Source organism: Engraulis encrasicolus, chromosome 10, assembly GCF_034702125.1.
Source record: "Engraulis encrasicolus isolate BLACKSEA-1 chromosome 10, IST_EnEncr_1.0, whole genome shotgun sequence".
Taxonomy (NCBI): Eukaryota; Metazoa; Chordata; class Actinopteri; order Clupeiformes; family Engraulidae; genus Engraulis; species Engraulis encrasicolus.
The window spans coordinates 29631705-29642601 of record NC_085866.1 but is presented as its reverse complement, the minus strand read 5'-3'; the positions used below and the strand labels follow the sequence as shown (position 1 = coordinate 29642601).

Here is a 10897-nt window from a genome sequence, read left to right as displayed (position 1 = left end):
AATTGTAGAGTGTTACCTCTCTCCACTGTGAGACAAATAATATTCATATCATATCATGTGCATATCAGCTCTCAATATATACACTGCACAACTATCAGAAAACAGTGCACAATAGTATATAATGCTCATCTTAGCTTTGTCCATCATTCTTTGCTGTCTGTCTTAGTCAAGCCCAGAGTCTGGCTTCTGCAAAAGGCTCTTTCAGATCAGTGGGGGGGAGCTGCTACCTAACGGAGACGGAAACTACCAGATGAGGAAGAGCCTGGGGGCCAGCACAGAGGAACTGCAGCACCACCAGTACACCTGCACAGCTCAACACCTCAGCCTGGACAACAAGCTCCACATTCCACTAGGTGAATGCTTAGAAGAGTATACTACAATATGCTCGCTGGAGCTTGCTTAATGAGTGAACAATCCATTCATCAAATATATAAATCAAAAGACTCAAAAATAATTGACTTCTGCAACTTCTGCTGACTTCTGTAAGCGAAGGACAGTTTCCCATGTCTTCTGGGTCTATTTCAAGTGAGCTTGGGTGCATAGGAGAATGTTAAACCCCTCATTTGCACACATGAAGCATTCTTAATATGGTGGTCAATTTTCAATAGCTGTAATTCTTGGAGTGCTAGAGTGAGACTACAGCGGATGTATATTTCATGATGTCATGAACCTATACAATGATTTTAATAACAAAATTATGTCTTATATTCACTCAATCATGGCAAATCAAAGGAAATTTAAAAATGTATGTAATAACTATGGTAATAATTATTCCCTCTGCATCTTTAATTCTGAGTGACTGAGCCTCTCTGTGATGATCTTATACCTGGACACTCATATTGTCCAACAGTACAATTCATTTTGAAATGTTCTTCTATTTTGTTTTATCTTATTTGGATGTTTATTACATCTCACTGATCCCCGTCCCAACTTATTTGAGACGTGTTGCAGTTATCAAATTAGAAATGAGTACATATGCCCCCCAAAACAATATGTTTTCTCAGTTTTTACACTTAATATGTTGTATTTTCACTATTCTCCATCTAATGAATGGTTTGACTGTTTTGAAAATGATAGCATTTTTATTTTATTCACAGTTTACCAAACGTCCCAACTTCACAGGAGTTGGGGTTTGTAGTATCTCTGCTGTGATATAGGCTACACATATCCATGTTCATCAATGACGACTGTTAAAAGGACACTGTGCAGGAAATGGTCAAAAAAAGTTACTGCAACTATGCTGCTTATTGAAATTGGGCTGCCTATTGCCAAATTTGGTCTTTACATGAAAGTTTACTAAGTATTAAACAAATGTTTTCTAGTAAGGTCCAAGTACAGTCATTTTTGTAGCTAAAAAAGGCTATTTTTGGAAATTCAAAATGGTGGACCATAGAGAAGATCCCCCTTTTCATGTATGAAAAGTGCAATTTTTCCAGTCATAATGAAAACTTTGAATTTGATGCTGGTGGTAAGTATTCATGAAAAAGGTAACATTAGTGAATGGGCAGCATGAATTCTGGAAATAAACAACTAAAAATCTCACACAGCGTCCCTTTAATCATATTGCGAAATGTGTCAAAATGTGTGCAAAAAAAAAGGTGGCATCACGGGCCATAAACGACCCTTGAGCCATAGGTTCCCCACCCCTGCCCTAGATGGTGAATTTGAATGACAGCTCACATTTTACAACAGTAGTGGTGACTTTGCTTCAAATGTTCATTCCTTTGTTTTTTAGATGCGTCTCACGCATCTCTATAAGAGGCTTTGTCCGTCCGTTGGTCCGTCCGTGACGAGTTTCCCTCGTGTCCATAAGGGGGCAGAGTTGAGTAAAAAAGGTTGAGAACCACTGGCATAGACGGACGCATCAGTTGTCCGCCTGTCGGACTTGTCTAGGGTTATAGACAGGTCATCAGCTGGGAAAATTAGGCCTTTCGTCCTACCGCACTTTTCTCTGTGGATTATTGCCCAGAAGGCCTATTGGAAGAAATTAAAACATGGGGCCACGTCAATTTTTGCTCAGAATTCAATATGGATGCCATTTTCCAAAATGACTTGTTTTCATGCATTACTACATTGTACTATAAGGTGATATTCATGAATGATTAACTACTTTCAGCACTATTCTGTCCTATTTCCTTACATACATGTTTACAAAGGTTGACTAAACTAAAACAAATGAAAATAAAGTTGGCCACCTTGCATTATCCAAAGGAAAGTGCTGAAAATAATTATTGAAATGCACATAGAGAGTCTATGGCTGGGCAAATTAGGCCTATTTTCCTGTCAGGGTTTTCACAGTGGATCACAGAAGGCCTATTGAAAAAGATTCACCAGCTGCTTGCCATCTATGTGCTCCAAAATTCAAAATGTTCTCTGTTTTTCAGAATGGCAGACTTTCACATATTTTTCTCAATATTGTAAGGCCATAATTATCAATAAAGATGACCTATTTTTCAGTTAAATTGTCCTATCTTCTTACAGACGCGAGCATAAAGGTTGTCTAGAAAAAGGCATGAATATCTTGCCACTTTGAAATATCCAAAGGAATGTTGTCAAATGATTGAATTTCACAGGCACAGTGGACTGCTGAAAAAAGGCACATTGTCCTGCCAAACTGTGTGTGTGTGTGTGTGTGTGTGCGTGCGTGCGTGCGTTTGTATGTGTGTGTGTGCCTGAGTGCACTTCTCAAGTTTGTGTGGCCAGTGTGCTTCTTTACATACACTGACATAGACACAGTAGATGGTGTGTGTGTGTGTGTTGTGGGGGGTTTAAGGTGGGGGGGGGTTGGGGGGGGGGGGGGGGGGGGGGGGGGGGTAGGGGGGACCGAATAATGTGGAGGAGCAGGGGGATGAATGAGGGGGTGAGCGGGGGTAGGGGGCCAGAGTGGGGGGTGGGGGGAATGAGTCGGGGTTGAATTAGGGGTTTGGGGGGCAGAATAGTGTGTGTGTGTGTGTGTGGGGGGGGGAGGTATGTTGAGAGGGGGGGTGGGGGGGTGGTTGACCTGCCAAACTTTTCACATTGGATGGGGGGTGGGTGAGAATTTCTGGTCTGTAATCCACTGTCAAAACCCTGACAGGACAATAGGCCTAATTTTCTCTATATGTGCATCTATATGTGCATTTCAATCATTATTTTCAGCACTTTCCTTTGGATATTGCAAGGTGGCCAACTTTATTTTCATTTGTTTTAGCTTAGTCAACCTTTGGGGGGGTGGGGGGAGAATGAGTCAGGGGGGGTGAGCGTGGGGGGCAGAATAGTGGGGGGAGTGAGTGAGGGGTGGGGGTGCAGAGTAGCATGGGGGGGGGGGGGGTGAGTGAAGGGGTTGGGGGGCAGAATAGTGGGGGGTGGGTGGGTGGGGCAGAATAGTGTGTGGGGGAGATGAGTGAGGGGGTGGGGGAGGCAGAATACTTGGGGGGGCAGAATAGTGTGTGGGGGGGAGATGAGTGAAGGGGTGGGGGAGGCAGAATAGTGTGTGGGGGGAGATGAGTGAGGGGGTGGGGGAGGTAGAATTGTGTGTGGGGGGGAAAGACACTGTAGAGCAGGGGAAAGATGAGCGGAGGATACACGCGCACACATGCACGCACACTCACCCTTGCTTTATACAAAAACATGTGGCCTTAAAAACTTTTGGTCAGTTATCTAATGTGAAAAGTTCAGCAGATCAATAGCCTTTTTTCAGCAGTCAATTGTGTATGTGTAATTCAATCATTTTCTGACAACAACCATAGGATATTTCAAAGGGGCAGGGTATATATTTACATATTTCTGTTGCCAACCTTTGTACTCACGTCTGTAGATAGGAGATAGGACAGAATTTCACTGAAAATAGGTTGTCTTTATTGATAATTATGGTCTTACAGTATTGAGAAAAATGTATGAAAGTCTGCCATTCTGAAAAACAGAATATTTTGAATTTTGGAGCACATTTGAGATGGCAACCAGCTGGTGAATCTTTTTCAATAGGCCTTCTGGTCTGTAATCCACTGTCAAAACCCTGACAGGACATAGGCCTACTTTTCCCAGCCACAGACTCTATATGTGCATTTCAATCATTATTTTCAGCACTTTCCTTTGGATATTGCAGGTGGCCAACTTTATTTTCATTTGTTTTAGCTTAGTCAACCTTTGTAAACATGTATGTAAGGAAATGACAGAATAGTGTTGAAAGTAGGTAATCGTTCATGAATATCACCTTATAGTACAATGTAATAATGCATGAAAGTCATTTTGGAAAATGGCGGCCATATTGAATTCGGAGCAAAAATTGACGTGGCCCCATGTTTTAATTTCTTCCAATAGGGCTTCTGGTCAGTAATCCACAGAGAAAAATGCAGTAGGACGAAAGGCCTAATTTTCCCAGCTGATGACCTGTCTATTACTGGGGCACTGACGGCACACCACCACCATCAGTGCTCAGGCTCAGTCTTAGCAGGCTGGCAAGCCTACTTCACTTTATTGAATGATTCAGAACTAACACCAGTTGGTCTTGATAAGTCTGGAACACTGCTTGGGTTGGTCATAATATTTTTTTAAATACATATATGACTCATGTATGTATTTTTAAAAAAGGTCAGGGTAACTTAGTCAAAAAATATCTATGCAACAAGGTTAGCACAAGTTTGACATTTAGGGAAAAATAGGGACACAGTAGGAAATGTTGGAAAGTCAAAATTGGGCTGAGGGAGAATTGAGTGGAGGGGAAGGCTAAATGAGTCTCACTCCCAAAGTGTGAGACTTGAGAACCCCATTATCTCTGGGCAGCTAGGGTCATTGTAGTACTTTGACAACTTGCATGAGCTTTGACAAGATCACATCAAAATGGAAGATGTGCATTTATACCGTTACACATTCCATTTGATTACTCAGAACTGCTCGTCAAAGCACAAAAAGGTTTTGGGCTGAGAGCCAGTAGTTCAAGAGATAAAAGGACCGTGATTGAAGTGTGCCTGTGAACTTCAAGACAAGAGTTCAATTCTCAGTCAGCAGTCTAAACTTTCTGCCATGGTATTTAAAAGCATGCCTCCAATAACCAAACAAAGAATAACGTAGTTTTACAATCCATCTTTTATTAGCAGAACTAAAAAGGCAACATGGGCTCATGCTGAGCCGAGACACAGGGTGGGCCTGAACTGGTTGTTGGGAGGAAGGGGTTTTCCAAGATGGTGGCCGACGGTCAGGCCGTATTCAGCCTCTGCCTGCTTCTCCTTCACCTCACTCTTGAGCTGGAAGCCGCTGCTGGTGTCGAAGCTGTCCGAGGGCGTGAAGGACAGCGGCGGCTCACTCAGCAGGCCGAGGAGGCGTTTGCGCCAGCCCTCCAACACGCTGCTGCGGCCCTCGGCCGTGATGTGCGGCGGGGCCCAGAAGATCTGTGGGGCCAGGACCTGGAAGCCACAGTAGTAGAGGATGCCATTCTGGAGAAAATGAAACCGTTTAATTAGCAAGTGACCACGATCCACCTTACAGTTACAAGGGCAATGCCATTACGGTTTGTTAGTGCTAAATCACTCAGAAGAGCTATGGGTGGTCAAACTGAAAATAGCAGATAGGAAATGCTGTGGTATCGCACAAAAAACCCCTTTATTTGGCAGGACTGATGTTTCTGACAAACGACATTTACATTAAGTCCCCTCTATTAGCTGGCTTGGTTGGTTATGTGCAGTACCTGAATTGGCCACAGGGTGACATTCATATCCCCATTGATTCCATTAGAGTTGAACATGGACTCTTGGGAGCCAGTGGTGAAAGACAGCATAGCAAGCTTCTCCTACAAGAAAGACGCATCGCATGCAAATATTAAAATCTGTCCGAATGACAAAAGACTGATATGCAAGTTTAAAAACAGAGGAGGGCCAGATATGCCACCAATTAATTATGCATATTGTTCAGCTACCTTTAAAATTAGAGCAGCCTAAATGTTGTAATGAGAACAGGACAGTAAAAAGGGAATGAGCTATACCTTGAAGGGTCCCTGACTGTAGCGTTTCTCCGGTGTGTAGGCAAAGCCTTGTGTGAGGACACGATCAATCCAACCCTTCATGATGGCTGGCATGGAGAACCAGTACATCGGAAACTGCATGGAGGGGGAAAAAAATCCTTAAGGGGCAATTTACCAGTCCTGCTGTGTCCCCTGACAAAGGTACCCTGAGCATGCTACTACTGAGGCGGTATTTGGGCCTGACCCCTTGCACAGGTAACCTGGTTCTCACACAGATCCTTAAGTTCAACGAAGACGCACGAAGGGTCTGCGCGAGAGCTAGGCCATGGCATGGGTGAGGTATACGTGTAACTACATTGCATGCAGTGAGCATTGTGCTGTGCAATGCTGAGTCACAATGACTATGTTTACATGAAGTTTTTAATTTCGAATTAATAATTCAGAATTAAATAGTTCAGTAGAGTTTGCTTTGATCCTTCATTTAATTCCAAATTGTGAAGCGTTTACATGACGTTTTCAAAACAGAATTGAGCTTTATTCAGAATTAAAGTGACTTAATTCCGAATTACATGAGTCATGTAAACATAGCAAATGACAAGTGGGAATTTCCCTAGGTAAGCCTGCAAACGGTTGTTGTAATCAACTTAGAGGACTGCACCTGGAAGATAACGAGATCAGCATCTGCCACCTTCTTGTGCTCTTCCACCAGATCGGCACTCAGGCGGTTTTCCTGCCAGGCCACCTTGGTCTCCTCTCCATACCGGAAGTGCTCAGCATTCTTCAGCTCACCTGAAACAGGTAGTTGAAGAGAAGGCAGTCAGTTTATAATTGCAATAGGAATTAAGAAAGTATGAGTCATGACTATGGTGAAATAAAAAGGCTCATGCCCATCACAAATTCAACCACTGTTAAGCAGAGGCGCATCTTGCCACCAGGCAAGGCAGGCAGCCGCTTAGAGCCCCCAAGCCCCTAGATAGTGAATAAAAGCCCATAATTTATTACAGAAGTTGTAATTTTGGTGCAAATGTTCATTCTTTTGCATTTTCGCTTGGGGCCCCACCTGGACCAAGAATCGCCTCTGCCGTTAAGTAATTACACCACATACACAATTAATCCATTTTAACTTGATTAAATTTACTCAAGTTCACTGGCCTACTTTTTGGTTCATGCATGAGACAATAGCGTATAGCATTATTGCACTAAACACAATATGCTCAAGGCAAACTGACCAGTAATGTCTTCTTTGGTGGCTGTGGCTTTAAAGCCCATGGCATACAGGTCTGACACGACCACCTTGCAGCCCTGGGCAGTCAGCAGCTCCACTGCAGCATCCTTGGCAGCTGCATTGAAGGAGCCAGCACTTTGGTGGGCATACACAATCAACACGTTCTTACCTGCTGGAGGAGGCAACAAACATACAAAAACAAAATTAAAATAAAAAATGTCATAAAACCAAACCAAATACAGAAAGTTTCTAGGATGCTTGTTAATGATGCTATCAGAAACTCCACAGTTTCTTACCCATCTTGCTACAAAGTGGAGAGACCAGCTGCAGTGCCCAACACTGCCAAGGGTGTCCTTTTAAACTGTTTCACTCAGCTGATAATCAATTAACAATCAAGTGGTTAAATGCCTTACCTCATATTCAGGTGTCAGTGTAATGAGGAATTGTTACCAATAGGAGGTCCCCAGTCCTCTATAGGGGAGATGGGCGCACTCATTGGTCGTCCAATTTGGAAAAGACGAGGTGACGTTCATGATAAATTGACTCCACCTGTGCGTGGAGATTAGTAAGTTGTCATCACTCAATTTATCTGGTTAATGATTCTAACAGCAACTTAAGGCTATCGTCAGTAGTTTTCATTGCAATTAGGTGGGCAAGGTTTCCACTACTCTATTTGCTTGTTCAAAATTGAGGTACATACTAAATAATGTGCATGTCCTTGGATACTGTGATTCTATTGTTGGAGTAACTCAATTTATCTTTAACTAGAAATATGCTCAGAGTGCAGACCTCTGCCAAGAAAGCTGTTTCATAGAACAGTTGACTATTACACCCATTTTTAGATGCGTCTCACGCATCTCTATAAGAGGCTTTGTCCATCCGTCCGTGACGCGTAATTCCCTCTTGTGTCCATAAGGTGGCAGAGTTGAGTAAAAAAGGTTGAGAACCACTGGCATAGACGGGCGCATCTGTTGTCCGCCTGTCGGACTTGTTTTTTGTTGTTGTTGTTTTTTGGGGGGAGGAAGCTGACCCCTAGAGTCACCTCTGTCCTTCACCGCCTTTAACTCCCTCCACTATCCCTTCCCACCACCATGATCAAGGCCAGTCAGAATACTGAACACAACAATAACCTTAAGTCCCAAAGGTGTTCCCCAGCAGGAAAAGCTTGGTAATGTAAGCTGACTGTAAGCTTATGTGTTATACCATAAACCAAGCTGTCAGTGCTGTTGAAAGATAGGTAGTTTGTAAACGGACGGACAGTCATGATGTACAATTATAGAGTGTTACCTCTCTCCACTGTGAGACAAATAATATTCATATCCTATCATGTGCATATCAGCTCTCAATATGAAGAGGTCTTTTCCAAAATGAGATATATCCATTTTATAGAATGTTGGGAAATTGACATTTTTGTATTGGGCATTCCATTGAAATGCATTGCAAAATGCATTTTTATAGAGGTTTTAAAGTATGTTCTCAAAACATTGGAATGGCAAGAATTCACACATATATGGTATGACCTCTCAACTGTCAATTCCAATATTAAAATGCAAAAAGTCAAAAATGGTGGATATAGCGTTTTGGAAAAGAGCTCTTCATATATACACTGCACAACTATCAGAAAACAGTGCACAATAGTATATAATGCTCATCTTAGCTTTGTCCATCATTCTTTGCTGTCTGTCTTAGTCAAGCCCAGAGTCTGGCTTCTGCAAAAGGCTCTTTCAGATCAGTGGGGGGGAGCTGCTACCTAACGGAGACGGAAACTACCAGATGAGGAAGAGCCTGGGGGCCAGCACAGAGGAACTGCAGCACCACCAGTACACCTGCACAGCTCAACACCTCAGCCTGGACAACAAGCTCCACATTCCACTAGGTGAATGCTTAGAAGAGTATACTACAATATGCTCGCTGGAGCTTGCTTAATGAGTGAACAATCCATTCATCAAATATATAAATTAAATTAATCCCTTTAATGAGTCGTAAGTGATCAGAATTCAAGTGCCTAACAGTTTTATTCCTTCATGCTACCACACGCTTGACACGGGGATTGTGTGTTTTAGAACCTGGTCCTGGACAGAACCATGCTGTGGTCGCTATAGTGGTAGCCTAGTGTTGACACTGGTATGCCTGCCTGTGTTCACCATCGTCATCATCTTCTTCTTTTGTAGGAAAAGACTTAGAGGTAAGTTCAACGACAGTGTATCTTGAATGTAGATAATTTGTTTACACGTTGAACGCATGGAGATTATGTTTGTCAGACTGTCCACTTTCAGGATCTAGGATGTAACAACAGATTTTAGAAACGACTTGTGAAATCTAAGACTCCCGTATGATGTATCTGAACGGCTTCTTATTGTCTCTGCATACTCTACTCTACACTACGCTACGCTCTGTGTATCAAACAGGGAGCTCGTACCTATGTTCCAAGGGTCCTATGTTCCCCTGTCTTTGTATGGGACCGGGGAACTTAGGACCCTTTTTCTAAAAAAAGGGTTCTATGTTCCCGCATTGTATGTTTCCAAGTTTTCAAATTGTGCCCTTCCCAAAACCATCCCTAAACCTAACCCGTCAGAAATGCAATGTTGAGTTGTAAATTTGTGCCCTGACCAAAACCATCCTAAACCTAACCTGTCAGAGGTGCAACAACAACCTGCGCTTTGCCATGCGGCAGCAGTCTACTTGGAAGCAGCGGGAAACATAGGGCCCTTTTTTGAAAAAGGGTTCTATGTTCCCCGCATTGTATGTTTCCAAGTTTTCAAATTGTGCCCTTCCCAAAACCATCCCTAAACCTAACCTGTCACAGTTACTACAGCAACCTGCACTTTGCCATGTGGCAGTCTACTTTGAAGCAGTTCCCCAGTAGAGGGGAACATAGGACCCGGGGAACATAGGGATGACCCCATCAAACACACAGTCAGTCAGTCAGTCAGCTCTCCTGGTGCTCTGTTCATGGTTATTCCCGGTGTTTTATGTTCTCATAGAACAAGGAGGACACAAAACAAGAGGAAAGCGAAGAAACTTTACAGGAAGAGGAACCCTTACAGACATTAAGCTCAGGGTGAACCTGAAGGATTTTTTGTAGGCTTTTTCAATTTTACCCAATGCCATGCCTGCCCTGACCTGTACACTGCTGAAACGTCAGATATAGAATATTTCAACGTCTTAAAGGAACAGTTTGATTATCACATATTTGCAGTATTTCCCAGCATTTTTCATGAATGTGCTATATATATGCTATATTATACGAAAGTCGACCATGGTTTTAGTTGGACTGAAGATCACAGAGTTGCAGCAGGTTCGAATCCTACCATACACCTCCATCCATTGCTGCCCTTGAGCAAGGCACCTAACCCCACATTGTTCCAAGGACTCGGCAGCTAAGTGCAACGAAATGAATAATTATAAACTGCTGTAAAACCATGATTCATTTTATAGTTCAACCATAGTCAAACCAAAAACCGTGCCGAGCCATGCTCAAAAAAACATGAAATCATGCTTTACCATGATCAATTTTCGTAAGGGTGTTTAGCTACATTGTTAACGATAACATGCTCCACAGACTGAAACTGTGAAACAGTTCGTGAAGTGATGAAGTGACAAAAAAACCTTTAGTCCGCAGGATAATGAACAGTAGGCAGGATAAAGTCCTCTCCGTCAAGGCCAGTCGAGACCAAGTCCAAATAGGCCAGTCAATCTAGCTCCAAAAAGGCCCAAACCCGGGACAAATTGCAATA

At 42.9% G+C, this 10897-nt stretch overlaps 1 protein-coding gene across 2 annotated transcripts; it reads right to left on the bottom strand.

Moving 5' to 3' along the window:
- Positions 1–5046: 5046 nt before the first annotated feature.
- Positions 5047–7573, bottom strand: LOC134456176 (NAD(P)H dehydrogenase [quinone] 1-like). 2 transcript variants are annotated; one of them, XM_063207573.1, is made up of 6 exons: positions 7457–7573; positions 7165–7332; positions 6594–6724; positions 5957–6070; positions 5663–5764; positions 5047–5411 (listed from the first exon to the last, which is right to left on the bottom strand). In XM_063207573.1, the coding sequence occupies exons 1-6, from the start codon at positions 7458–7460 to the stop codon at positions 5097–5099; spliced, it is 834 nt and encodes a 277-aa protein (XP_063063643.1). In that variant the 5' UTR covers positions 7461–7573; the 3' UTR covers positions 5047–5096. The 2 variants fall into 2 exon arrangements, with proteins under 2 accessions (XP_063063643.1, XP_063063644.1); XM_063207574.1 differs by having other exon boundaries at positions 7165–7329; positions 7457–7536.
- Positions 7574–10897: the final 3324 nt, after the last annotated feature.